Source organism: Primulina tabacum, chromosome 1 (assembly GCF_025594145.1).
Source record: "Primulina tabacum isolate GXHZ01 chromosome 1, ASM2559414v2, whole genome shotgun sequence".
NCBI lineage: Eukaryota > Viridiplantae > Streptophyta > Magnoliopsida > Lamiales > Gesneriaceae > Primulina > Primulina tabacum.
This window is the reverse complement of record NC_134550.1, coordinates 7,767,284-7,791,487: the sequence shown is the minus strand read 5'-3', so window position 1 is coordinate 7,791,487 and position 24,204 is coordinate 7,767,284. Positions and strand designations below refer to the sequence as shown.

General features: G+C 32.7%; 5 protein-coding genes across 12 annotated transcripts; 4 read left to right on the top strand and 1 right to left on the bottom strand.

The window, feature by feature from the left end:
* Positions 1–425: 425 nt before the first annotated feature.
* On the top strand, positions 426–1,682 carry LOC142539042 (uncharacterized). Its single transcript, XM_075644344.1, has 3 exons — positions 426–630; positions 1,105–1,399; positions 1,491–1,682. The coding sequence occupies exons 1-3, from the start codon at positions 559–561 to the stop codon at positions 1,523–1,525; spliced, it is 402 nt and encodes a 133-aa protein (XP_075500459.1). The 5' UTR covers positions 426–558; the 3' UTR covers positions 1,526–1,682.
* Positions 1,683–2,927: 1,245 nt separating this feature from the next.
* Positions 2,928–10,748, top strand: LOC142539008 (uncharacterized). Of its 6 annotated transcripts, none has more exons than XM_075644312.1 (5): positions 2,928–3,339; positions 3,418–3,502; positions 8,801–8,899; positions 9,371–9,665; positions 9,757–10,748. In XM_075644312.1, the coding sequence occupies exons 1-5, from the start codon at positions 2,948–2,950 to the stop codon at positions 9,789–9,791; spliced, it is 906 nt and encodes a 301-aa protein (XP_075500427.1). In that variant the 5' UTR covers positions 2,928–2,947; the 3' UTR covers positions 9,792–10,748. The 6 variants fall into 6 exon arrangements, 2 of the variants coding, with proteins under 2 accessions (XP_075500427.1, XP_075500423.1); XR_012818778.1 differs by lacking the exon at positions 9,757–10,748 and adding an exon at positions 7,769–8,027 and having other exon boundaries at positions 3,321–3,339; positions 3,418–7,693; positions 8,721–8,899; positions 9,371–9,420; XR_012818783.1 differs by lacking the exons at positions 2,928–3,339; positions 3,418–3,502; positions 9,757–10,748 and adding exons at positions 6,367–7,545; positions 7,643–7,693; positions 7,769–8,027 and having other exon boundaries at positions 8,721–8,899; positions 9,371–9,420.
* On the bottom strand, positions 5,053–5,834 carry LOC142539035 (uncharacterized). The gene is made up of 3 exons (XM_075644331.1): positions 5,398–5,834; positions 5,235–5,319; positions 5,053–5,153 (listed from the first exon to the last, which is right to left on the bottom strand). Exons 1-3 carry the CDS (start codon positions 5,832–5,834, stop codon positions 5,121–5,123), a joined length of 555 nt encoding a protein of 184 aa, XP_075500446.1. The 3' UTR covers positions 5,053–5,120.
* A 1,562-nt stretch (positions 10,749–12,310) lies between the features above and the next one.
* LOC142538985 (uncharacterized) lies at positions 12,311–16,737 on the top strand. 3 transcript variants are annotated; one of them, XM_075644300.1, is made up of 8 exons: positions 12,312–12,585; positions 12,695–12,800; positions 14,336–15,343; positions 15,487–15,549; positions 15,630–15,820; positions 16,066–16,107; positions 16,138–16,178; positions 16,306–16,737. In XM_075644300.1, exons 1-8 carry the CDS (start codon positions 12,526–12,528, stop codon positions 16,415–16,417), a joined length of 1,623 nt encoding a protein of 540 aa, XP_075500415.1. In that variant the 5' UTR covers positions 12,312–12,525; the 3' UTR covers positions 16,418–16,737. The 3 variants fall into 3 exon arrangements, with proteins under 3 accessions (XP_075500408.1, XP_075500415.1, XP_075500400.1); XM_075644293.1 differs by having other exon boundaries at positions 12,311–12,585; positions 14,345–15,343; positions 16,066–16,178; XM_075644285.1 differs by having other exon boundaries at positions 12,314–12,585; positions 16,066–16,178; positions 16,306–16,735.
* Positions 16,738–16,961: 224 nt separating this feature from the next.
* LOC142538974 (uncharacterized) lies at positions 16,962–20,943 on the top strand. Its single transcript, XM_075644273.1, has 4 exons — positions 16,962–17,291; positions 17,376–17,532; positions 19,935–20,062; positions 20,207–20,943. Exons 1-4 carry the CDS (start codon positions 17,154–17,156, stop codon positions 20,546–20,548), a joined length of 765 nt encoding a protein of 254 aa, XP_075500388.1. The 5' UTR covers positions 16,962–17,153; the 3' UTR covers positions 20,549–20,943.
* The last annotated feature ends 3,261 nt before the right edge of the window (positions 20,944–24,204 follow it).

Genomic DNA, 24,204 nt, shown 5'->3' with positions numbered 1-24,204 from the left:
GTTTTAATCCCATATTTGTTGAATTCAAGTAAAGTTGGTATTTAATCCCATATTAGAAATTAATCACGTTTTAACTGTGTGTTTTGATCTTAATGCTTTTGAAAGTAAATTATATGTATCGATAAAGATTTAATATTTTTTTTATTATGAGAACAAAAAGAGAGAGAAAGAGATTCAAACAAAGAGTATGAAAAGAGAAAACAACTCTCTCTATATTTATTTCCTACGCAACGGCAATTTCCCCCGTTACCCTTGTGAGACCAGAAACTCTCGCACAACCCGACCCGGAAATGGAAAACCCGACGTCTCTTCTTCCTTCTCCAAACAGCCACAGCTCAAACAGCAGCAATGGTTTCCTCCACCACTACACATCGCCACACTCCCCCCGCCCACCGCAACCAATCACTAGATCTGAACCAAACAACCCGTACCCTACTACCTTCGTCCAAGCCGACACCACCTCCTTCAAGAAAGTCGTCCAAATGCTCACCGGCTCATCTGAAACCCTATTTGGAGTTTCTTTCGCCGCAGTGAGCAAACCCTTCATCATCAATTCCGATGCTGCGTAAAAAGAGACCTCAATGGAAACGGTTGGTTGACGCAGATGGTTTTAGTAAACCAAAGAAAGAGGTAATTCACCGAGCTACTATCTTCAAATGACATGGAACAATCTTCAATTTATTTTCTTCGTATGTGTTGTGTTTTTGCTTTGAAGTCGTTAATTTTATTCCTTTTCTTCCATATAGTATAGAGACTATACCTTAGTCGCAAATGTCTGGCGCTGAGAAGATAGGAGAAAATCTTTTATCTTTATTTCATTTTCCTTTGCAAATTTGCCATGAAATTCATTGTAAAATCACTCCATTCCAAAAATTTTCTTGGCCAACCTCATTTTTGTCAACATGGAGTGTTCGTGTTATTTCACGGGCTGTTGAGCTTTTGATTTGTCAGAGAACATGGTGTTGCTCTGTTATCTTTTTTCTTCTGACTAATTGAATTGAATGCAGCCTGACTGCTTTTTTGGATACATTTTGAGTAGTTTCAGACTGGAGGAGGATAATTTATTGTAAGACTCAGTATTACCTCTCTATGTAACTCTTGCAGATTCAGGTTGGCGGTCTCTTGAATTCAGCCATCAACCCTTGGATGTACCATTGTTGCAAGAGGTGCTCCAAGAAGAGATCAAGGAGAGACTTTCTTCCTCCAGAAATGGTTTACAAAGTTCTTTTACATCTGCCAGCTTTAGTTTTACGTGATGTGATGAAGCATGTTTGCCGAGAGTGGAGCCTCATGATCCGTTCTCGAAATTTCATGCATGACCACCTTTTGAATTCATCACGTGGACTTATAATCCATGGTTATCATTTGTCTCGCGGTGCGATGTTTGTGGAAATGCGAGGTGGTTGTCTCGAGATATCCAAGTTTGAATGTGTGTTTGATTGTTTATTATGGACTAGCTGTAATGGTTTAGTTTTGATCAATTATTTCAGAGACAAACACTATCTTTACATTGCTAATTCCATGACAAAGCAGCAGCTCCTTCTCCCTCGGTTTTTATTTGGAATAAAACACCATGATCGTTGTGGTTTAGCATTTGTGGAAGCCTCCATGAAGTATAAAGTGGTGCAGGTGTACAGAGGTTTCGAATATGTAAAATGGTGCTGTGCTAACTATTGGGGTTGATAAAGTTTGGAGGCATATTGATATCGAACACCTCTCTATCACAACTAAGAAAGCTTTGATGTCATTCCCATCGGTGTGTTGAGGCTTTATGTACTGTGTTCGCGAGACTGTTCTCTTGATGATGAATGTTGAGACAGAAATAGTTAGCCAGTTTCCTCTTCCTCCATTAGGGGAAAGATACCAAAGGTTTTTACCAATGGGCAGTAATCTATCCATTATTGCTACTGCCAATGGCATTTTGTGGGATGTTTGGGAAATTAATCCGGAAATTGGAGAATGGGGCAAGGTTCTTAGCTTTGATTTGGAATCTCATAGCACGATATTAAAGAACTTGTTTGGTAAAAAAAAGGGTCTGATAACACCCATCGGTTGGTTAATAGATAGGGAGATATTGGTTTTCTGAGATGAACCGCCTCAGAGATACTGTGTTGCTTATAATGTGAAGACAGGAGAAGCTCAGCCTATTAAGTTGGACACGAATGATTATTCTAATACATTTCTAGCTCATGTTATTGGGAAACACGGCATAGTGTACCATAATAGGGGAACACGGCATACACCTATTTCAACATTATTCATCTTGCCTGCATCCATGTACATCTCTGCATCTACGCCCCAATAAAAAAAGAAAGAAAAAATTTATTGGGAAAGAGGTTTCCTTGACAATAGATAGCTTTATATCATCACCACTTTATTGTCAAAAAGGAATAAGAAAATGTAGGATCTGCTCAAAGTTTAGTTATTTCGTTTCTATTCTAGCATTTGTTATGGTGTTTTTAAGTTTAATCGATTTCTCATTTTTGTGTTATAGGCTTATCTAGATCATTAGATTAGATATTGAACTATTTTCACATGAGTTTGAACCAGATTTAAAAATAATAAGGTTATAAGACCAATTTTTTCCCTCAATTCTTTGGTTTCATTCGTATTGTTTGGGTATACTTATTGTGTCTTTGTTTTTATTATGATGTTGTATACAATTATATTTGTTTATATGATATTAATGTAGTAGTTGACAAGAAATAGATTTATTTGACACATATTATTCTAACAATAATGCGTTACCTTTTATTTTTATATTTCTACAAATTATATTTTTATATTTCTACAAATTAGGTTTGTTAATGAATTCTTTAGAAATAATTTTTTTCCAAAATTATTTTTTCTTGAAATAATATTGACTGTTTTGATTGATATTTTAAAATTTATTATTCTAATGATTCGTTATATTGAATATGCTTTCGATCGCTAGTTTTATTAGTAAATGGAAAGATTGCTTAAAGTTGGCAAGTTTGATGCATTTTTTTTATCAGCTATCAACTTGAAAAGATTGAAAATGAGGAAAAAAAGCATGACCATGCTAAGAAAGAAACTGTTTGGTGATACTCAAGAGTTTGCTGTTCTAGCAAAATTTTTTGCTTTGCTGAAAGTACTTCTGTTGGAGTTGCCGAGCCAAAGGTTTCCATTGGCGTTGACACAATTTGATGAGAGTACAAGCAGGGAAATGAAGGAATCCTTTGACAAAAATGTTCTAAAGCATAATGTCGCATCCGAGGTTTCTGGTTTACTAGATAGTTTTTTTTTTGTAGTTGAAGGATTCGAGTTGTCAACTCATGAAGGATTTTGTCATATTTCGTTGGCGGCGGGTGTAGCGAGGTAATGTTATATTTATTTTTTGTGATGCTACAAAATTTATTATATCATTTTAATTCAATCATTATGATTATTTTTTAGATTTGGGGAAATACCGAAATTCAAACAACGGGAGCAGAAATTGATTGCTTACTTTGATCGCCTTCTGTTAGAAAAGGACAAACTGGTATGCCCTTGAGAATTATTTAATTTAAAAAATAAAATCCATGTACATATTCGTATACATAAGTTTTTGTCATAAATTCAGAATCAGAAAATGGAAGCTCTGCAAAGACGCTGATTAATGGAACTTTGGGATTTTATCATGCAACATATTTTTCATCTCCAGCTTCATTTTCTCGTACTTCTCTGATTAATATAGTTCAGTGTTGCCTTTTCTTTTTGAAATGAAATTTGAAGAGGATATTGGTTTACAGTTTTCTTATTGATTTACATAAATGTTATCTACACTTTCAGTAACATACTACTTTCGTTTAGCGTTCTATTTATGCGATATTATCATTGCTCTGTATCTGTGGTAATTGTACATTGTATTCATACATCGGGTTTAAACATTACTTACAACTATAAATAAATTCTATGTATAAAAAATTAAGAATTAATAATGTGCTCAAAATAAGTGATTGCATTTCACTGTCTTTTTAATTTCATCGTGTTACTCGGTCGAGGATACTCGTTTCGTGTTACCTCCAATCCGTTTCAGACCATTTTAACAATTTTTGCAAACATATATGTTACCTTCAATCCGTTTCGTGTTACCTCCAATCCGTTTCATACTCGTTTCGTGTATGATTATTCTCATACATTTCTAGCTCATGTTAACGGTCTAGGTTGGTTGGAATGAGTATTTGTAGCGCATAATCTGAAAAGGAGATGGGGATGCCAATTTCTTCGCCTTCTGACGCATGCTTGGGAAGGGAATGGTTGGATACACATGACCTAAAATGTAGAGTATGAATCATGTTAATTTTATTGTTTTTAGGATGAATTGATCTGTAGCTGATGGACGGAGTGCATATGTTCCCGAATGTCTACTTAATATTTATGGAGAATGGGATTTTTCTCAGAGTATTAAACATGTTGTTGAATGATGATCCCATTTGATTCAAAGTAAACTGTGAAATGGATCTAATTTCAGCTAGTCTATGATTTTTTCAGCAAGTTTTGAACTATGTTTAACCCGTTGTTTTGTGGTACTATGGATGGATGGATGAAAAACAGAAGTGAGAATGACTAGACAAGCTAGAAATCAATGGCATGAATAAATCTCGGTTTTCTGAAATTTTTAGGATGATAAATATCCATTTTAAGATTTTAGAAAATATATGTTTGCAAAAATTATTAAAATGGTCTGAAACAGATTGGAGGTAACACGAAACGAGTATCCTTGACCGAGTAACACGATGATATAAAAAGACAGTGAAATACAATCACTTATTTTGAGCATATTATTAATTTTTAATTTTTTATACATAGAATTTATTTATAGTTGTAAGTATAAATTGAAGAGATGTTTAAACCCGAAGTATGAATACAATGTACAATTAGCACAGAACAGAGCAATGATAGTATCGCAGAAACAGAACGCTAAACGAAAGTAGTATGTTACTGAAAGTGTAGATATCATGTATGTAAATCAATAAGAAAATTGTAAACCAATATCCTCTTCAAATTTCATTTCAAAAAGAAAAGGCAACACTGAACTATATTAATCAGAGAAGTACGAGAAAATTTAGCTGGAGATGAAAAATATGTTGCAAGATAAAATCCCAAGGTTCCATTCATCAGCGTCTTTGCAGAGCTTCCATTTTCTGATTCTGATTTTATGACAAAAACTTATGTATACGAATATGTACATGAATTTTATTTTTTTAATTAAATAATATTCAAGGGCATACCAGTTTGTCCTTTTTTAACAGAAGACGATCAAAGTCAGCAATCAATTTCTGCTCCCGTTGTCTGAATTTCTGTATTTCTCCAAATCTAAAAAATAATCATAATGATTGAATTAAAATGATATAATAAATTTTGTAGCATCACAAAAAATAAATAAAACATTACCTCGCTACACCCGCCGCCAACGAAATATGACAAAATCCTTCATGAGTTAACAACTCGAATTCTTCAACTACAAAAAAAAAACTATCTAGTAAACCAGAAACCTCGGATGCGACATTATGCTTTAGAACATTTTTGTCAAAGGATTCCTTCATTTCCCTGCTTGTACTCTCATCAAATTGTGTCAACGCCAATGGAAACCTTTGATTCGGCAACTCCAACAGAAGTAATTTCAGCAAAGCAAAAAAATTTGCTAGAACAGCAAACTCTTTAGTATCACCAAACAGTTTCTTTCTCAGCATGGTCATACTTTTTTTCCTCTCATTGATATCATTTTCAATCTTTTCAAGTTGATAGCTGATAAAAGAAAAAAATTGCATCAAACTTGTCAACTTTAAGCAATCTTTCCAGTTATTAATAAAACTAGCGATCGAAAGCATATTCAATATAACGAATCATTAGAATAATAAAATTTAAAATATCAATCAAAACAGTCAATATTATTTTAAGAAAAAAATAACTTTGGAAGGAAATTATTTCTGAAGAAATCATTAACAAACATAATTTGTAGAAATATAAAAATAAAAGGTAGCACATTATTATTAGAATAATATGTGTCAAATAAATCTATTTCTTGTCAACTACTACATTAATATCATATAAACAAATATAACTGTATACAACATCATAATAAAAACAAAGACACACACACAAAAGAAATAAGTATGCCCAAACAAAACGAATGAAACCAAAGAATTGAGGAAAAAGTTTGATCTTATAACCTTATTATTTTTAAATCTGATTCAAACTAATGTTAAAATAGTTCAATATCTAATATAATGATCTAGATATGCTTGTAACACAGAAATGAGAAATCAATTAAACTTAAAAACACCATAACAAATGTTAGAATAGAAACGAAATAACTGAACTTTACATTTTCTTATTTCTTTTTGACAATAAAGTGGTGATGAATAAAGCTATCTATTGTCAAAGAAACCTCTTTCCCAATAAATTTTTTCTTTCTTTTTTTATCGGGACGTAGATGCAGAGATGTACATGAATGCAGACAAGATGAATAATGTTGAAATAGGGGTATGTCGTGTTCCCCTATTATGGTACACTATGTCGTGTTCCCCTATTATGAATGGTATTGCTGAACTTTGGACAGGCGAAAAGGCTAGTCTTAAGCATTTGCATGTTTGGAGATGTTCAGCTGAGGCAAGATCTTACAAGCCTAATGAAAAGAAATTGGACTCAAGGACGATCATTTTCTATTTTATTGGATGTTCTGAAAGATTCGGTGACTAAAAGTTTTATGATCCCACAAGAAAGTTGAATTTTTAGTCGGAAAATGTCCGGTTATTTGAGGATGTTGAGTTTGCGGGGAGAGATAAAGTAAGAGATATAGTCTGGAGATAAATATGTAAATATTCCCATATGTGCCTTAGACATTGATCAGGATCACATTTATCATTTCGACCAAGACACAATACATGAAGATGATATTATAGATCATCCCATTCCAGATGAACATACTCAAGCACCTCCTGAACCTATGTCATTAAGGAGATCCACTAGAGAGCGGATAAATGCAATGTCAGATGATTACATTGTATTTCTTCAAGAATATGATGCAGACATTGGAATGATGGATGATGATCCTTTGAACTTTCATCAAGCCGTGGAAAGTTATAACTCTCAAAAGTAAAATGATGTCATGAATGAGGAGATAAAGTCCATGAAGGACAATGACGTATGTGATCTTCTCTTGTTGCCCAAAAGTACGAAGCCCATTGGTTGCAAATGGATATTTAAAACCAAAAGGATTCGAAAGACAATGTGGAAAGATATAAAGCTCGTCTTGTCGCTAATGGTTTTACGCAGAAAGAAGACATTGATTATAAAGAGACTTTTTCTTTGGTTTCTTCGAAATACTCTTTAAGGATTAAAACATAAACATCCGAAAATAATGATAGACATTATCTATATATAGTTTATGGTGCACTGACGCGCGTAACCACGTTCCTTATTATCTTGCCCATTGAAAATACGATTAAGAAGAGAAAACTAAATGATTCTCTCAAGGAAGGATCACGCAGATCTGGAAGATCAATATACATTCTAAAGAAGTTAGGATTATGGATTCAGGTATGTTTCTGCTTAAATTTTCAGTCAAATTCTTAATGATTTAACATAATAGATTTGGTCTATTTGGATTTTTCCCAACACAAACTCCAACATTAAGACGAAGATGATGAAGCCGACAATAAGTAAAGAGTGGATCCATGCGCAAAATGTATATGTTCTTTACTTTCACCTATAAATTTAAAACAGCAGGAAAGACTCGAAAGAATGATAAATTTTTTTAAAGGCATAGGAGATGTTGTCCACACCAACAATGGTTGCTCAAGTTTGTTCTCTTCTTCGAGTCTTCGTAAGACCAGACCCTCGACTGAAAATGGCTCTCTCGATGCCGATAAGTGAACAAATTCCACCTTAATAAACCGGCCACTTACCTAGGAATCCAATTGGCTGTGGATACTTATACCCTAGCTATCAACATACACAAAACTCCTTTCTACTTCTGTTCAACCGAGTATGAAGACATTGTTCAAGATGGGGACGTTAAGGTACGCATTCTGAATCTACATATAATATAATCAATTAAATGGAAATACAAAGATGGCTTGTGTCTACATTTATCTAGGAAATGAACATGTACAACCTGAAAATTAATTCTATGATGGCCCAATCATTAATAATCAAAACACAAAATCAGTATACACCACACAATATATGTATAACATAAAAAATAATATTTTTTTACTGTAATCGTCAAAATTGACAAGGTACAAGATCCCCCATCACTCCCTAATGCTTACTTTTTTCCTGCTCATCTTTGCATTTTTTAGCCGATTTGCTTTTGGTAGATTCTTCTTAAAATCTACGAGTTCCTTTCTCGAGTTTTCTTTAGAGCCATGGTTCGTGACATCTTTCCACTTTCTTCTACTACGCATATCCTTGACTCAAATTTGTGAAATTGTAAATTAATTATAAATCGATTATCCAGAAAGATGTGGTCTTTAGTTTGAATAATGGATCGATTTTGTTTGTGCTGCTCAACCCAGGCGATCGAATAATGTAAGAGCATATATTTTCCAATTTGTTGGGCTTTTTGTGTTTTATTCTCGACCCGAAAATACTTGTATTGACAGAATTGTTTTTGTGATTTTTGAGCATTGTGGAGAAATCGTAAAGAACAGTTTTATATTGATTTTTTGTGTTGTTTTTAAATGTGCTCGATTTTCAATTTTATTATGTAGATGCATTTCACGGTGTGTGTTGATCTGTAGCTGGTATCCCATAAAGGCTGAAACCTTATTTGGAGTTTCTTTCGCCGCAGAGAGCAAACCCTTCACCATCAATTCCGATGCTGCCTAAGAAGAGACCTCAATGGAAACAGTTGGTTGACGCAGATGGTTTTAGTAAACCAAAGACAGAGGTAATTCACCGAGTTACTATCTTCAAATGACATGGAACAATCATGAATTTATTTTCTTCGTATGTGTTGTGTTTTAGCTCTGAAGTCGTTAATTTTATTCATTTTCTTCCATATAGTGTAGAGACCATACGTTAGTCGCAGATGTCTTCCGCTGAGAAGATAGGAGAAAATCTTTGATCTTTATTTCATTTTCCTTTGCAAATTTGCCATATAATTCATTGTAAAATCACTCCATTCCAAAAATTTTCTTTGCCGGCCTCATTTTTGTCAACATGGAGTGTTATAACACGGGCTGTTGAGCTTTTGGTTTGTCAAAGAACATCATCGTGTTGCTCTGTTATCTTTTTTCGTCTGACTAATTGAATTGAATACAGCCTGTTTGCTTTTTTGGATACATTTTGAGTAGTTTCAGGCCGAAGGAGGAGAATTTAGTGTTAGACTCAGTATTATCCCTCTATGTAACTTGTGCAGATTCAGGTTGGTGGTCTCTTGAATTCAGCCATCAACCCTTGGATGTACCATTGTTGCAAGAGGTGTTCCAAGAAGAGACCAAGGGTAGACTTTCTTCCTCCAGAAATGGTTTACAAAGTTCTTTTACATCTGCCAGCTTTAGTTTTACGTGATGTGATGAAGCATGTTTGCCGAGAGTGGAGCCTCATGATCCGTTCTCGAAATTTCATTCATGACCACCTTTTGAATTCACCACGTGGACTTATAATCCAGGGTTGTCATTTCTCTTGCAGTGCGATGTTTGTGGAAATGCGAGGTGGTTGTCTCGAGATATCCAAGTTTGACTGTGCGTTTGATTATTTATGATGGACTAGCTGTAATGGTTTAATTTTGACCAATAAATTCAGAGACAGGCACCATCTTTGTGTTGTTAACCCCATGACAAAGCAGCAGCTCCTTCTCCCTCGGTTTTTCTGTGGAATAATAGGACATGAACGTTGTGGTTTAGCATTTGTTGAAGCCTCCATGAAGTATAAAGTGGTGCAGGTGTATGATTATTACAGAGGTTTCGAATATGTAAAATGTGTTGTGCTGACTATTGGGGTTGATAAAGTTTGGAGGCATATTGATATCAGACACCTCTCTATCACAAATAGGAAAGTTTTGATGTCATTCCCATTGGTTTGTGGATGCTTTATGTACTGGGTTCGTGAAACTGTTCTCTTGATGATGAATGTTGAGACAGAAATATTTAGCCAGTTTCCTATTCCTCCATTGGGGAAAAGATACCAAAGGTTTTTACCGATGGGCAGTAATCTATACATTATTGCTACTGCCAATGACATTTTGTGGGATGTTTGGGAAATGAATCCAGAAGTTGGCGAATGGGGCAAGGTTCTTAGCTTTGATTTGGAACCTCAGAGCACGATACTAAAGAACTTGTTTTGTAAAAAAAAGGGTCTGATAACACCCATCGGTTGGTTAATAGATAGGGAGGTATTGGTTTTCTGGGGTGACCCGCCTGAGAGATACTGTGTTGCTTATAATGTGAAGACGAGCTCAGCCTATTAAGTTGGACACGAATGATTATTCCCATACATTTGAAGCTCATGTTAACAGTCTAGGTTGGTTGGAATGAGTATTTAAAGCGCATAAACTGAAAAGGAGATGGGGGATGCCAATTTCTTCGCCTTCTGGCGCATGCTAGGGAAGGGAATGGTTGGATACACCTGACCTAAAATGTAGAGTATGAATCATGTTAATTTTATTGTTTTCAGGATAACTTGATCTGTAGCTGATGAATGGAGTGCATATGTTCCAGAATGTCCACTTAATATTGATCTGTAGCAAACAAGAATATTCTAATCCTATCAACTAAAACATGTTCTCGAGGAGTGAATTATCAACCATCAGGACACAAGTTGGCACTTGGCACTTGGCACTTGGCACTTGGCACTTGGCACAAAGCTTAGCCCAAGATTATAGAGCATATTTATTCCAGTCAGTCGTATTATAATCAGAATTAGGCAAATATGATATCATGAAAATGTTACGCCACAAGAGCTAAAAACACCAAATCTACGAAAACTAGTGCTAGTCATAATGTCAATGTCAAAAAACTACAAATTTCTAATAAAAAGCCAGCGAAACATTTACACTATTAGAGAACCATAGAGCATTTCGTGTTATGGTTTCTCACAGAAGCGGAAATCCACAGAATTTGTCGGTGAAATCCAAAAGAGATTTATATGGAGTGGAGCAAAGTTGACAACACTCACCGGTAAAGTCCGCTTACTTATGTAAATTTTGCGATGTTTTAAATAAGAAGATTATATTTCAATCTTTTTTTACCAAAATCATTTTTTCTAACTATCCCCAAATATTAAGGGGTGTATTGGTTATAAACTTTTAATGACTTTTATGGAGTTTAATAGTCTAGAAGTATTTAATCTTGATTTTTATATACTCTATAAAAATTTAGTTATATTCAATATAAACTTTTGTAGAATTTTAAAAAGTCATATGTTATTCAACTTTGACTTTTAAAAACTCTACAAAATTTTATAGGTATTCAAAATGTCAATAGACTTTTAATGACTCCATGACATTCTATTGAGTATAAGAATTAAAGCCAAATGTACCACAATAAAATGTCAAAAAAAATTTTTGATTAACCTAAAGATTTGGATATACATTTAACAAGAAAATCTCTGAAACTCACATACTCAATACAAACATTAATTTTTATTCTTTTCTCATCCATATATTTTTCCTTTTATTTGACTTTTTAAAAACATATATTTTTTTATTGCTAACAATAGTTTAAAATAAAAATTATTAACATCGTTCATTTTATTTTTGGGGTTCTAGTCACAAAACCTCATAAAATTTAAAATTAGATTTATTTTAAAAATGTAAAAATTTATTACACTACGTAAAAAAAATATATTTTATTGATCTATAAATTGAAAATAATAATTATTTTTAATTAGCAAAATTTAATTTTTTTTATTAATTATTATATAACATTTGATATGTAATTATTTTTTTAACTATAATAAATTAAAATATTAAGATTTTATAAATTTACACTAATTACAAATACTTTAATATACTTATTATTTATTTTCATGTACAAATGATTGTCTTGTTTATTTTTTTATTTGACATATTGTCAAAAACAAAATGGATATATTTTTTTACAAAAATTTATTTAAAATGAATGAAATTATTTTCAGGTTAATTATTTATTAATATTGAAAATTATTATTATGTATTTTTAAAAATATTAGTTATTTAAATAAACATGTTGAATTGATTTGCGTAAAATCAGTATGTAAAAAATATATTATTAAGAGAGTGAAATATTTGAAACAAGTAAAAGTTAATCATGCCGCTATTATTTTTAAATATTTATTAGTTGATCATCATAAAAACTTTAAACAGCCCGCTCCTGGAGCCAAATTAAAATCTCTGGGATTTGCCATGATTCATATTTCATTTGCATGTCCAGTTACAAGTGAACAGATCCCCAACAGAAATGCTTTAATCAATAAATTCATTTTCTATGGCCCATTTTAGTTGCATTGGTTAAATTTGTTAACTCGTATTTGAATTCGTCAGTTTGAAAATCTTGAAATTTTGAATTCTCATTGATTCAAACTTTTTCAACGTAAATGGATGACGGGAGTATCTTAAAGAGTCGATCTTTGTCAGGTCCCAGATCTGAATCTAAGGTTGGACCATTTAAAATAACGTTGGATTTTTGTTGTGCGATAAGTTTTTAGTTTTGTAATCCTTATTTTATCCGTAAAATTTCTTAGGGTTCTGGTTTTCATTTGGTAGGTTTCGGTAGAGCAGAAAAGAGGCGTTCTTGAAGTCGAAGAAAAATCTGGAAATTCTCCAAAACGAATTAAAATGCGTGATATTGAATCTGTTTTTCGCTCTGAAGGTGTGAGTTTAGCTTCCCTTTTTTCTTTTTGGATTTTCTTGAAGTTTCACTGTTTATCTAGACATGTTAGTCTAAATTTATTGATTGAATAGTTAAAAATATTGCATATTTATCGGCTGATTTAGGCTTTATCAAGTTCAACACGTCCCTCGTGAGTTTCATTTTTCCCTCCTCTGAATGCAAGGAAGGTTCATGTTTTGTGATTTGTTTATGTTGATGAATATGGGCATTTACGTTTTGAAGTAAGAAAAATGGCTACAAAAATTTGTGCAGGATTTTGTGTAATTTATTCGGCAGAGACGAGTGTTGAACTCTTTGACCTTCAAATGATATTGAGCTGCAGTGGTTTTAAGAGTTCTCTGCAATTCTTTTCCCGATATACAATGGCTACTATTTCGAGATAATAGGACTTTAAATCTTGAAATCTATCACGATGGGGAGGATTTTGGGTAAGGGGTCCATCTTCAATGAACATCTATCCATGTTTGCTGATGTTCCCTTACTAATGCTAATGGAACGCAGCAAGCCTAACATTTGGGAGTTGGGGCATAACAATATTATCAGTCTGTAGTGAACAGTAGACCAATATAATATTCGTGAATGCTCGTCAACTTGGAATAGATTTAGATAAGTACAGTCGTTGCAAATATTTCATGTTTACCGTCAGGCGTCATATATGCCACACCACATCTCTATGTCTTGAAAATCTTGGAGTCTTTGTCTATGTATGATGTAATGCCTTGATGTCAATCTATGTTTCACAAACACTTAACAAATATCCCCGTACACTATATGGACACATCATGTGGCATTTTTAAAATGTTGATATGCTTGTGCAAAGGATCCGACAAATTTTTATAAAGTTGTGTTTAGTTCAACGTTTCTCAAAATTTATGGGTAAAAAGGTTGAAGTATTCATTTATAAGAGATCTCTTATTTTTTATATGTTTTGAATTATGGTTTCAATTTTTCTAAAAGGTTATGATTTTAATTTTTGTAGTGGATCTATTGTGTGTTGAAGTTTGTTTAAATTTCAAAATCTGATAGAATTGTATCAATAAATGTTTAATGATAAATTTTCTTAAACTTTGATATTATTTTATATTGTCAGTTTTTATTTTCAATATTCCTAATTTACATATCTGTATTTGTGATTTAGTCTAGTTCTTGCCATGTCATGTACTAAATCTTTTAACAATATGTGATGCCCCGCATTACTGTTTGTGCATTATAGATGCAATATATGTTTTATTACCAATGAACGAATATAGAAGTTTTGCGTAGGTTATACAATCAGACAAGAGATGCCTTGTTGCCTGTTGGTACTTATCAAGTTATCCAACAATGAATCTCTCAAAATATTTTTGTTAGTTGGGAAAGAATACATACGCTTTAAATGTTGCTAAATTAATTAGCTAATTCTCTTATGTTTTTTTCCTTTTGCTGCTGAATCTGTTGTTATCTGATCTATCATGTCCAAGAAACTCATCTCAAAATAATCCCTGAAAGAAATGTAAATATTTGATGTGGTGCAGCCCAAGCAGGAGGAGAAGCAAACAATGTGGCGCATTTAAATGTCAATATTGCTTCAAGAGAACTTGATCTTAATGTTAACATTGATCCTATCGATGATGCGAATGGTAATGAAGCTCGTGCTATGGAACTGAACAAATCCTTCTCCCCTAAGATTCAAGCAATGGAATGTAGGGATGGTTTTGCGAAGGCTAGAGGACTTGATCTAGATCTAAATGTTGAAGATATCTCCAGTTCCATAAACCACCCTTACCATTCTTACAAGAACCCTGAAAATTTGAAGTCCGTGGATGATTCTGATTGTGGAAGTTCTATAGGGCCTCTTGATGAAAAAGATTCCATGAAACTTTGGAAAGAGATTAAACAAAACGGTTATATGTCTGCTCCTTATGGAGCTGTACCTATGTTGATACCGAAGTCACGTGGGCGGAAGGGTAAAAATGAAATGCTGAAGAAAAAGATAGAACTTGCAAAGAAAGAACAGATTGATCGTTTTGCCAGGGTTGCTGCTCCTAGTGGTTTGCTTCATGGACTAAATCCTGGAATTATTAACCACGTGAGAAACAAAAAACAGGTTCACTCTATCATTGAAGCAATCGTTAAGTCTGAAAGAAATGAAAATCTATTTTCTGGAAGCGATCAATGCAGTCAAATGAAGAGTGGTATAAAAGAACATGCTGAGCGGAAGAACATGGAAAATGTGAGTAGTTCAGGACCAAAAGGACACGAAGCTCATCGTGAAGATACATTTTTTGGAAGCATGCAAATGAAGGGCTATCCATTTTTCTCTGGGCCAATGTCTTTGAATTCTGAGGTCACACGAGATGGCGATTCATATATGGGAGCGAGAATGACTTCAGCAAAAATGCATTCAAAGTTTAAAGCAGAAAATGATGATGATGCACTTATATTTAGGCCGTTATCTTCTGAAACGGTTGCATCAGAGAACAATAGCTCTTTGACCCATGACTCAGCAAACCTCAGCAGTGTTACTTCACTTTCTGTTAAAGGTTGTTCGGCATCTCTAGTTTTTCCTTCGCCCTTTTCTTTTTTCCGTTGTTATAATTCATTCAATCATCTGAAGGCTCAAATGTTTGAGAGCAAATGAATTTTTTGATACTGCTAAATGTTATTTCTCATGTGTCTTTTTCAGCTGCTAATGTAGCTTCCCAATGGTTGGAACTTCTTAATCAAGATATCAAAGGACGGCTTGCGGGTAAGTTATCTTTGAAAATGATTAAAGGTACCACCATGTACATATACATAATTTTAGAACGTACTGCTTTCTAATCACAGCACTAAGACGAAGTAAGAAAAGAGTCTGTGCTGTAATTCAGATCGATTTACCTTTCCTAATGTCAAAAGAATCTTCATCTGACCAAGAAACAACAAAAGGTCACGGAGAAAATGCTGAAGCACACCGTATTCGATGGAGTAGTCTCTTTGGAGAAATGGATAAAGCCCTTTCTGAAGAGGAGAGGCATTTGGTGAGTCGGTGATAAAGTTTTTAACGTGATAACACCAATAGAAAAGTATAAATTATCCTCTGGTGGACCATTTCCTATCAATTTCATTATATTTGATGCATTATTATTTGATTTATTCTTAAATCTTGACTGCGTGGAACAAAGGCAGGTTCATATTTTATGCTAACTATAACTTAGTTCCCTAATATTTCACTCAGTTCTAGAGAAATTAATGGCTCAAAAATCTTTTCTTTATATGCTATCAGGAAAGTTGGCTGAACCAAGTGAAGGAAATGCAGTTGAATTGTGATAAAGGGTTCTACAAGACCATTTCTTACTATGCTCCACAACACTCCAGTCTAACCAGAAACGAAAGCAGGTAAACATTAGTAATATTTTGTTTATCAAAAAAATATAAAACTAGAAAGCATAGCATGAAACAGGAAACACCAGTTCTTCCAAATGGGCTCCGAAATCTTTCATCTTTTAACCGTTTGAAAATGCAGATCAGCAGAAGTTGATAACTCGGAGAAGGATCTAGCAGTTAGAGCTGCTGCTGCTTCGATATATTCTACTTGCAACTTTTTGTTGTCAATGAAAAACCAACCATGCTGCTAATTTTCCAATCAGCAACTTGTTGCTGTAGTAAGTTTTTAACTGGAGTGAGGCATTCAAACCTGGTCATTTGCTTGTAATTGTAGCACAACACTAGTTGGTAAAATTAGTTTGTAGTTAGGTTAGCAGATGTCTAGGTAAAGTTAGTTTCTTGCTTTGTTCTTTTAATCTTCTTGCCATGTAATAGTCTAACATAAGCCATTAGGATTACTGCATGTGGTAACGCACATGTCCTCTGTTTTTAACTTATTACCTAGCATAGGAGTGTATTTGTTGTTTGAAAAACTAATTATAAACTTGATTTATTTTTAAAATTTGGAATTCTGTTGTTTCCATTAATGTAGAGGCTTATCAAATCTCACAATTGGATTATCATTAATTGTTTTTTGGATAAAGTTAACAAGCATAAATTGTTAATTTTATCCAATTTTAATAGATGCAATTTTCTTTATTTTTGTTCTTTAAATGTATAGTTTGCATTTTCAATCAAATTAATTCAATTTTTTATATATTTATTTTAGTCGAATATTAGCATATATTGATAGCCTGTCTCTCCGATCGAACCATTTTCCCTTCCAAGAAACTACAAATACAATAACAATGTTGACGAAGATCTGCACGACACCGGGCTCATTCTTGTTCTTCCTTCGGACCCATATGGCAATGGATCTATCTTGTTCAAACCTGGATCAGATATTGAGATAAAGATTTAATCTTGGTTCCAAGAAAGTTTTGGGGGATGATGAGAATTTTAAGGTTAGCCCTAACGGTGATTTTCTTGACTTGTGTTGTCGTCCCATGTCATTCCGATGGGTCTTTTTCTTATATCTTTCGAAAATTAGAGCAGGATTCTGATGCTTCGAATCTAAATGCTCAGGTATGGGTAGCCCACATAGTGTTTTTATTTTTTTCTTTGTAGCGTTTGTTGCTAAGGTTGATCGTGAAAAATGTTTGATTTTAGGTATCTCCATCGCCTAGCCCTGTTCCTGTGGAGAATAGGAATTCTGGGAAAGCGGGAAGTCCTGTAAATTCACCAAAGGAGACATGTGACATGGTGGTGGATAAGTGTGGTATTGAGGAATCACATGTTTCAGCCTGTGTTCCTTTTGATGGAAATGGTAACTTTCTTTGTCTATTTGTTTGGTTCATTTCTCTGATGCTGAATGAATGATTATTTTTCAGATTTTATGTCCCTCCTTGATAAATCACATTACCTTCTTTGAACTTACTTGTTTCATCCTTATGTATATGCATGTCATATGTATGATGCTTTCTGTGAGTAGTGTGATGAGCAATATAGTTTAGCTAAGAAATAGAGGAGACCTCATTTTGTAATTTGTTGCAAAGATGTTTATGTGAAGTGTGTATGAATTACTCCATCAGCTGAGTGTTTCTACTGTTTGTTTTGTTAATGAATACTGACTAAATGGTGGTAATAATAGAGAAGAGGACATGTGAAGTTAAGATGGAGTCATCTTTCTTGGTGTCAGTGATGATTATATCAAAGTAAAGTATGACTGAGGTCTTAGACTCTTACATAGATTTTTAGGATCGTTTTGCAAATGGAACCATTCTTTACGATTTGGTTTTTCGTCTCTTATTGGCGGTACTGGCATATTGGACTGTCCTTTTTCTAGATTTGTTATTTAACCTTCTTCTCATCCAAACTTATTTGTTACTTGGTTCACAAAGGTATTAAATCCAACAGAGTCAAAGCATTAAGAACTTATCACAACCTCAAATGTTCAATGTTGACTAGCAGAATGGACAATCTTGTGACAAGCAAACTTGACATGAGGCGAACAATCCTCTTAACTACCATTTGTCTAGGGATGATGTGTATTTAAAAGCAATAATTTGGTTCCCAACTTTCCCTTTTAAAGGTAGCTCTCAACTTCACACCCAATCTGATAAGATAGTCCTATAATTGAAAAATATGTCCACAATAACAAGAATAGAATTCACACCTTTTTTTAGGTAATCCTAAACATAGTTACTAGAGGCGCATGGCACACCAAGGCGATCTTGGAGCCTGAGGCGCGCGTTTTATTGAAGCTATATTTCTATTATTTTTTTTAAAAAAAACTTATTTATATACTATATCATTATATGACAAAAAGGTTATTATTGAAATAAGTAAGCTTTTCAGATGTCTAATTCATCTATAAAAATGGTTATTTGTTTGTTTGATGATTTGGAGACCCTTCGTTTTCTTCTTCTTCTTCAGGATGCTTGCTGATGCTGGGACTTTTATTGTTTTTTTATTTTATTTTTTATTTTTTCACAACAGAAAAGAAGATAACAGGGCTTTGATTGTTGCTGTCTGCTTCTTATTTTTTAGGGTTTATGCTTTAGGCTTTTTTTCCCTAAACCAGCTTTGGCTTTTTTTCCCTAAACCATCTTTGGGCTCTAAGCTTTGCAGCCCATTTTTGTTAAAAAATAGAGAAACTGGGCCACCGAAGCGCGCTTTTTGTCACCTCAGGAAAGCCTTGAGCCTTGCAAGAGGTGTGCGCCTGGGCTCGCCTCTTGCAAGGTCGGCGCCTGTGTGGTTACCCAGGCGTGTAGGGTGCGCCTGGCTGCGCCTTGCGCCTAGGCACACGCTTTTTACAACTATGATCCTAAAGCAAAATCCATGGAAACATCCCCCAAGGTTCACTCAAGAACAAAGTGGACAAAAATTGAATCAAATGCCACCAAAAATTAGTCTTGATAAGTTCTTCATTTCCAAGTTATGCTCGCATGAAGAGAATTTTAAATTTTAACTTCAAAGCTTTGTGAATAACGCAAGAAATAACACCTCCCTTGTTTATTTAATGGGCTTAGACGGAACCATGCAAATTGGGCCTAAATTAACATTTGGATCACTTGTTCTCGGTTCTCCCAATGGGTTTAGATTGTAGTTCTTGGCCCATAAATTATTGATTAACCCTTCTCTCTTTGAATTTCTTAGCTCATGATCTCGTTATTGAACTGGGGTTAGTGATTAGAGGGTCTACATTTTCATGCTCTGCAGCATGCTTTCCATTAGGTTCATTCCATCCTGAATACAACTAGTTCATTTGATATTCAGCTGGAATCATGTATTTTCATTCAATTAGATAATCCATATGTGTTGCTTAGTCTAAAAACAAAACCTTCCGCTTAGGATCCCCTCGGGTGGTGGATCAAAAGAACTTAAGAGAACCAACAGTAGAACAAAATAGACAAATTTTGCATGTCGTATGCTTCGAACATTTATTCAGGAAAGCTCAAGTGATCCAGCACGGTGGGTGCTTTAATCATGTCTCAAATATATAGAAAGTTTATTATAGTTGACCAGACAACTGTGCAAACTTCTTATATTGATACAAACAATGAATAAAACATGAATTTGAATCAAATATCGCACCCAAATTGGCTGTCAAATGAAAATAGCCGGGAAACATTGTTAGAATGCAAATCTAATGAAACAGCTTTTTTTTTGGACTCGTTTTGAAGTTTATCATAGTTGCAAGTCTCATAGTATCTATTTTCCTAGCAGTATCTCAAGCCAAATACGTGCTTGTCATTAATGAGGGTGAGAGCTCTCACAGATTAAGCATTACCATCTTTCCTGCAAACGTTACTGTGGAGGAGAATACCGATATATCTGGACACCAAAGCAAGAAGGTGCTGCTATTGACTTTTATTTTCTCCTCTTTGTTCCTGTCCTGGCATCATCCCTGCATTCCTACTCATTTAACATGGATGGATTTCATCCTCTGTTTTATGATCGAGTTTCTGTTTATTTTTTGCTCATGTTTCCCGCAACAGGTAAAATTACTATCGAACATGGGATCAGGGTATTCTTCGATATTGCTAAGCGCCGAAAATGGAAACTGTACCATTCACTTGGGAGCTTCGCTACCTAAAGGTTTTTATATGAATTATGTAACACCAGTAAATGGAACATACTTATTTTTTGTGACAGCATTCTTCATCGGAGGAACTTTGATGTGCTGCAAGTTTAAGAGGAAGGGACGACACCTTGACGGTGTAAAGTATAAGGAACTTGAAATGGGGGAGAAGCAAACCAACTCGACATTTACAATTGAAACACGTGAAGATTGGGATGAAGAATGGGGTGATGATGACTGGGATGTGGAAAAGAGATGATATGTTCCTGCCCTGAAGTGGATATGCTCTATTCAACTGGAAATGGATAGGATTTAAATCGAGATTGAGATATACCATACTCCTCGGTCAGCTCTTGGATTACACGGAAATTAAACCACAGATAGCCAAAGAGCAGTGTAAACAACCGAGCCTTGCAACTTGTATGTATGCATGCAGCCACGTTTGAAAAATATGCTATGGAGTAAGGACATTTTACAAAGTTTCGGAATACATCATAAGTGAACACAAATTATCTTTTCGAATGTATACCACCAATTTGGACAGACATTTTGGTTTTACTTGTGCAATTAACGTTTGTTGTCTGATAGAAGCTGAATATTCAAACTATTTGATAGTTCTTTTTGGTTTCTTGAAGTATGGTCGATGTTATTGCTGGAGTTAGTCTATGCCACAAGATATCACGTATCGTTAGGTATACAGGTCTCGGTTTTTTCCTGATATGGCATATGTCAATTCTTTTGCCTGCCATGACACTTATATGAGAAAAGGGAAAAAAATTCCACGTTTGGTGCAGAAATAAAGTCAATATAACAATATTCTTATTTCATCCGATGATTGGTTCGAATTCTGTCATAATTGAAGTAAAAACTAATCATATTATCCATATTTTTCAATTTTTTATCTCTATTTTCATTATCTCATCTCACAGACACGGTCATATTTTGTGAGACATATATTTTATTTGGGTCATCTATGAAAATGTATTACTTTTTGTGTTAAGAGTATTATTTTTTATTGTGAATATAGGCTCACAGATAAAGATTCGTGAGACCGTTTCACAAGATACATATTCGGGATATATTTGTTTCGTGTGTGTGTGTGTGGCTTTTTAAGCTTTCTTCCATTTTTCTTTTAAATATCAGATTTAGTTTGAAAAAGTTTCCGAACCAGAACCGAATAAAACCAAACCGAGTATGTACTTTTGTCCCATTTTTTCCGTTTCCGTTTTCTCATTTTTCTCTGTTCCTTGAAAATTTGAACATTATGAAAGAACTCTGAAAACCATTTTCAAGATATGATACAATAATTGTATAAAGAAATCCTTAGAGCAATTTTTATGTATTTTTTTTGTTGGACGAATGTCATATATTTAAAAATACTAGGAATGTGGGTGACTAATAATAAAAAAACATAATCACGATTTTGAATAATATTTTGTTTATAAGCATTTATGAATCTAAATATATCAAAACACATACAATATGAATCTCCATAATGTGTGCAAGAATTTATGATGATTTTTTTGTTTGAGTTTCAGGATTTTTTTGTACTTGTTTAATTTTCCTGACTCGTGATGTTAATATTCACGAAAAATATCTATCTTAGGATTATAAAAGATTTCAAAAATTTCGATTAGGATTATGAAAGATATCAAAACACAATTTATTGATAAAAATCACTTTATCAAAACGCACATATCACGATAAAGTACATCATGGCTATAAATCATATATATTCACTTATTCATATAACATTTTTCAATATTATAATGAAGTTTTGTCAAATTAACAAATATATTTTTCAATCAAATATAATTCATAATGGAAAATTAATAAAATGAATTTTATTACAACTAAAACCACAATGTAGTTAAATGGAGTACACTTAGAAAAACGATTGTCAAATGAAATTCTCTTATTTAATTAAATTATCATAATAATGTTAAAATAAAATCACTGATCTTGTTAGTAAGTTAAATATTGTGATTTTGTTAATTTTTAACCCTTTCTAAATTTTGTTTAACTTTATCGGTTTGTTTTTAGAAACATAGTATATATAGTTAATTTTATATCAAAATGGATCATTTCTAAATTAATATTGATTATTAATAATTTCATATGAAATAAAATTATAAAATAATATCACTCAAATATATATATGTAGTAAAATACATATATAAATAAAATAATACAAAAAATTTTATGAGACGGTCTAACGAGTCAATTCTGTGAGATAAATATCATATTTAGATCATTCATGGGAATATGACAAAGTTGAAAATATTACTTACTATTGTAAATATAAAAAAATTGCTGTGTCTCATGGATAATTTTTCTTGAGACCGTATCACAATAGACCAATTAATAAAATAATACGTAATACTCGGTTAAAAATATCATATGTAAAAATTTTAATATGTAACAAATGATAATAAATTATCACTATAATTCATATTTATTATAAGAATAATCTTGATTAAAAAATTATAAAGATTATTTCATAAATTTAATTCAAAAATATAAAGTAATTTATATTATTTTTAATTTCTCATTAATTTCTCTCTCTATGAATAAAGTCGAAATAAATCAAACTAATCAAATTAAATTACGAATAAAATATTAGAAAATTTTGTAAAAGTGCATATAGAATTTACATACTCTCAATGTCTATTTTTATTGGAAAAATACCATAAAAAATAACATTTACCGACATGTTTTAATCACACTTGTAGAAAAGCATAAACTTAATATATATAATGAGACAATAATAAATATCACAATGTAAGAAATTAAAAATAAAATAAAGTATCATATTAAAGTCTTTTGTATTATTTATCGTTAATTCAACCAAATAATGAAATAAGGTTATTCTCATTTTCAACCTCAATCCCAATATATTTTATCGAATAATTTATAACAATATTTGAAAAAAATTCATCTATTGTCTAAATTAAATTATTTAAGGAAAATTTCAAAATTTCACTTTATTAATTTAGTTAAATTAACATAATATTAATCGAAGTATATTCGATTACAAATCAAACAATCTCATACGAAAGCAAATCAATATACTATCACATTCACATTTTATCTCAATATTTGATCAGGACGAATTTTGAGTGGAGATGGTAATAACAATCATTTACTCACATATACGCTCCGTTGAGTTTCAACAATAACAACAACAATATATTTATTATATATATTTTTTTTAAATGACAAAATTGTCATGTACCACATTAACTAAGTAATTGTTACTAATAAATATTTTGTTGTTATTGTTGTTGTTATTTTTTTATTGAAACTATATATATTAAGAACTACTCATAAAAATTTCTATATACAAAAATTCTTCATAAAATAAATATTTATGTTTTCTGAAATAGTCTGCTAAGTTTTAGCATATTCATTTTTAGATTTAAATAGAGCTACGAAACGAAATATATATGCGCTAAATAAAATAATACTTTAAAAAACTCAATGCATCAAACAAGGTAATGTAATAAAACTAAAATAAATATAGACTAACATATAATTCGGAAGATGATAGATCAAAATGACTATCAAAATAAATTATTGGAAACTAATATAATCTGAGGATTTTGTGAAAATGATAAGTATATTATATAGATTAACAGAACCGTAAGGAAACCAACGTAGAGTCAAATAATTAAGTAAAAAAAACTCATCACTAAAATAAAATGAAACCCTAAAAGATCCAATGCATTAAAAAATTAATGTAATCTTCAAATTTTGTGATAAGTGTCAAATATATTTTACTAATCAATTAACCAAACTTCGAAAAAAAAGAAGAAGAAGAAGCCATGTAGAACAGCAAAATGGGGAAAAGTAGGAATAAATTCAATGTATTCAATAACTATTACTGCTCATATATATATAATTCGGAAGACGAGA

Coding starts and splice junctions, on each gene's coding strand:
- LOC142539042 (XM_075644344.1), top strand. CDS start 559: ATGCTGCGTAAAAAGAGACCTCAATGGAAACGGTTGGTTGACGCAGAT. Junction 631..1,104: donor TTAGTAAACCAAAGAAAGAG/GTAATTCACCGA, acceptor TAACTCTTGCAG/ATTCAGGTTGGCGGTCTCTT. Junction 1,400..1,490: donor GATGTTTGTGGAAATGCGAG/GTGGTTGTCTCG, acceptor CAATTATTTCAG/AGACAAACACTATCTTTACA.
- LOC142539008 (XM_075644308.1), top strand. CDS start 2,948: ATGGAAAGATTGCTTAAAGTTGGCAAGTTTGATGCATTTTTTTTATCA. Junction 3,340..3,417: donor TTGGCGGCGGGTGTAGCGAG/GTAATGTTATAT, acceptor ATTATTTTTTAG/ATTTGGGGAAATACCGAAAT. Junction 8,900..9,370: donor TTAGTAAACCAAAGACAGAG/GTAATTCACCGA, acceptor TAACTTGTGCAG/ATTCAGGTTGGTGGTCTCTT.
- LOC142539035 (XM_075644331.1), bottom strand. CDS start 5,834: ATGCTTTCGATCGCTAGTTTTATTAATAACTGGAAAGATTGCTTAAAG. Junction 5,320..5,397: donor TTGGCGGCGGGTGTAGCGAG/GTAATGTTTTAT, acceptor ATTATTTTTTAG/ATTTGGAGAAATACAGAAAT. Junction 5,154..5,234: donor TGTTAAAAAAGGACAAACTG/GTATGCCCTTGA, acceptor TCATAAAATCAG/AATCAGAAAATGGAAGCTCT.
- LOC142538985 (XM_075644285.1), top strand. CDS start 12,526: ATGGATGACGGGAGTATCTTAAAGAGTCGATCTTTGTCAGGTCCCAGA. Junction 12,801..14,335: donor ATCTGTTTTTCGCTCTGAAG/GTGTGAGTTTAG, acceptor GATGTGGTGCAG/CCCAAGCAGGAGGAGAAGCA. Junction 16,179..16,305: donor CTAACCAGAAACGAAAGCAG/GTAAACATTAGT, acceptor TTGAAAATGCAG/ATCAGCAGAAGTTGATAACT.
- LOC142538974 (XM_075644273.1), top strand. CDS start 17,154: ATGATGAGAATTTTAAGGTTAGCCCTAACGGTGATTTTCTTGACTTGT. Junction 17,292..17,375: donor CTTCGAATCTAAATGCTCAG/GTATGGGTAGCC, acceptor GTTTGATTTTAG/GTATCTCCATCGCCTAGCCC. Junction 17,533..19,934: donor TGTTCCTTTTGATGGAAATG/GTAACTTTCTTT, acceptor TTTTCCTAGCAG/TATCTCAAGCCAAATACGTG.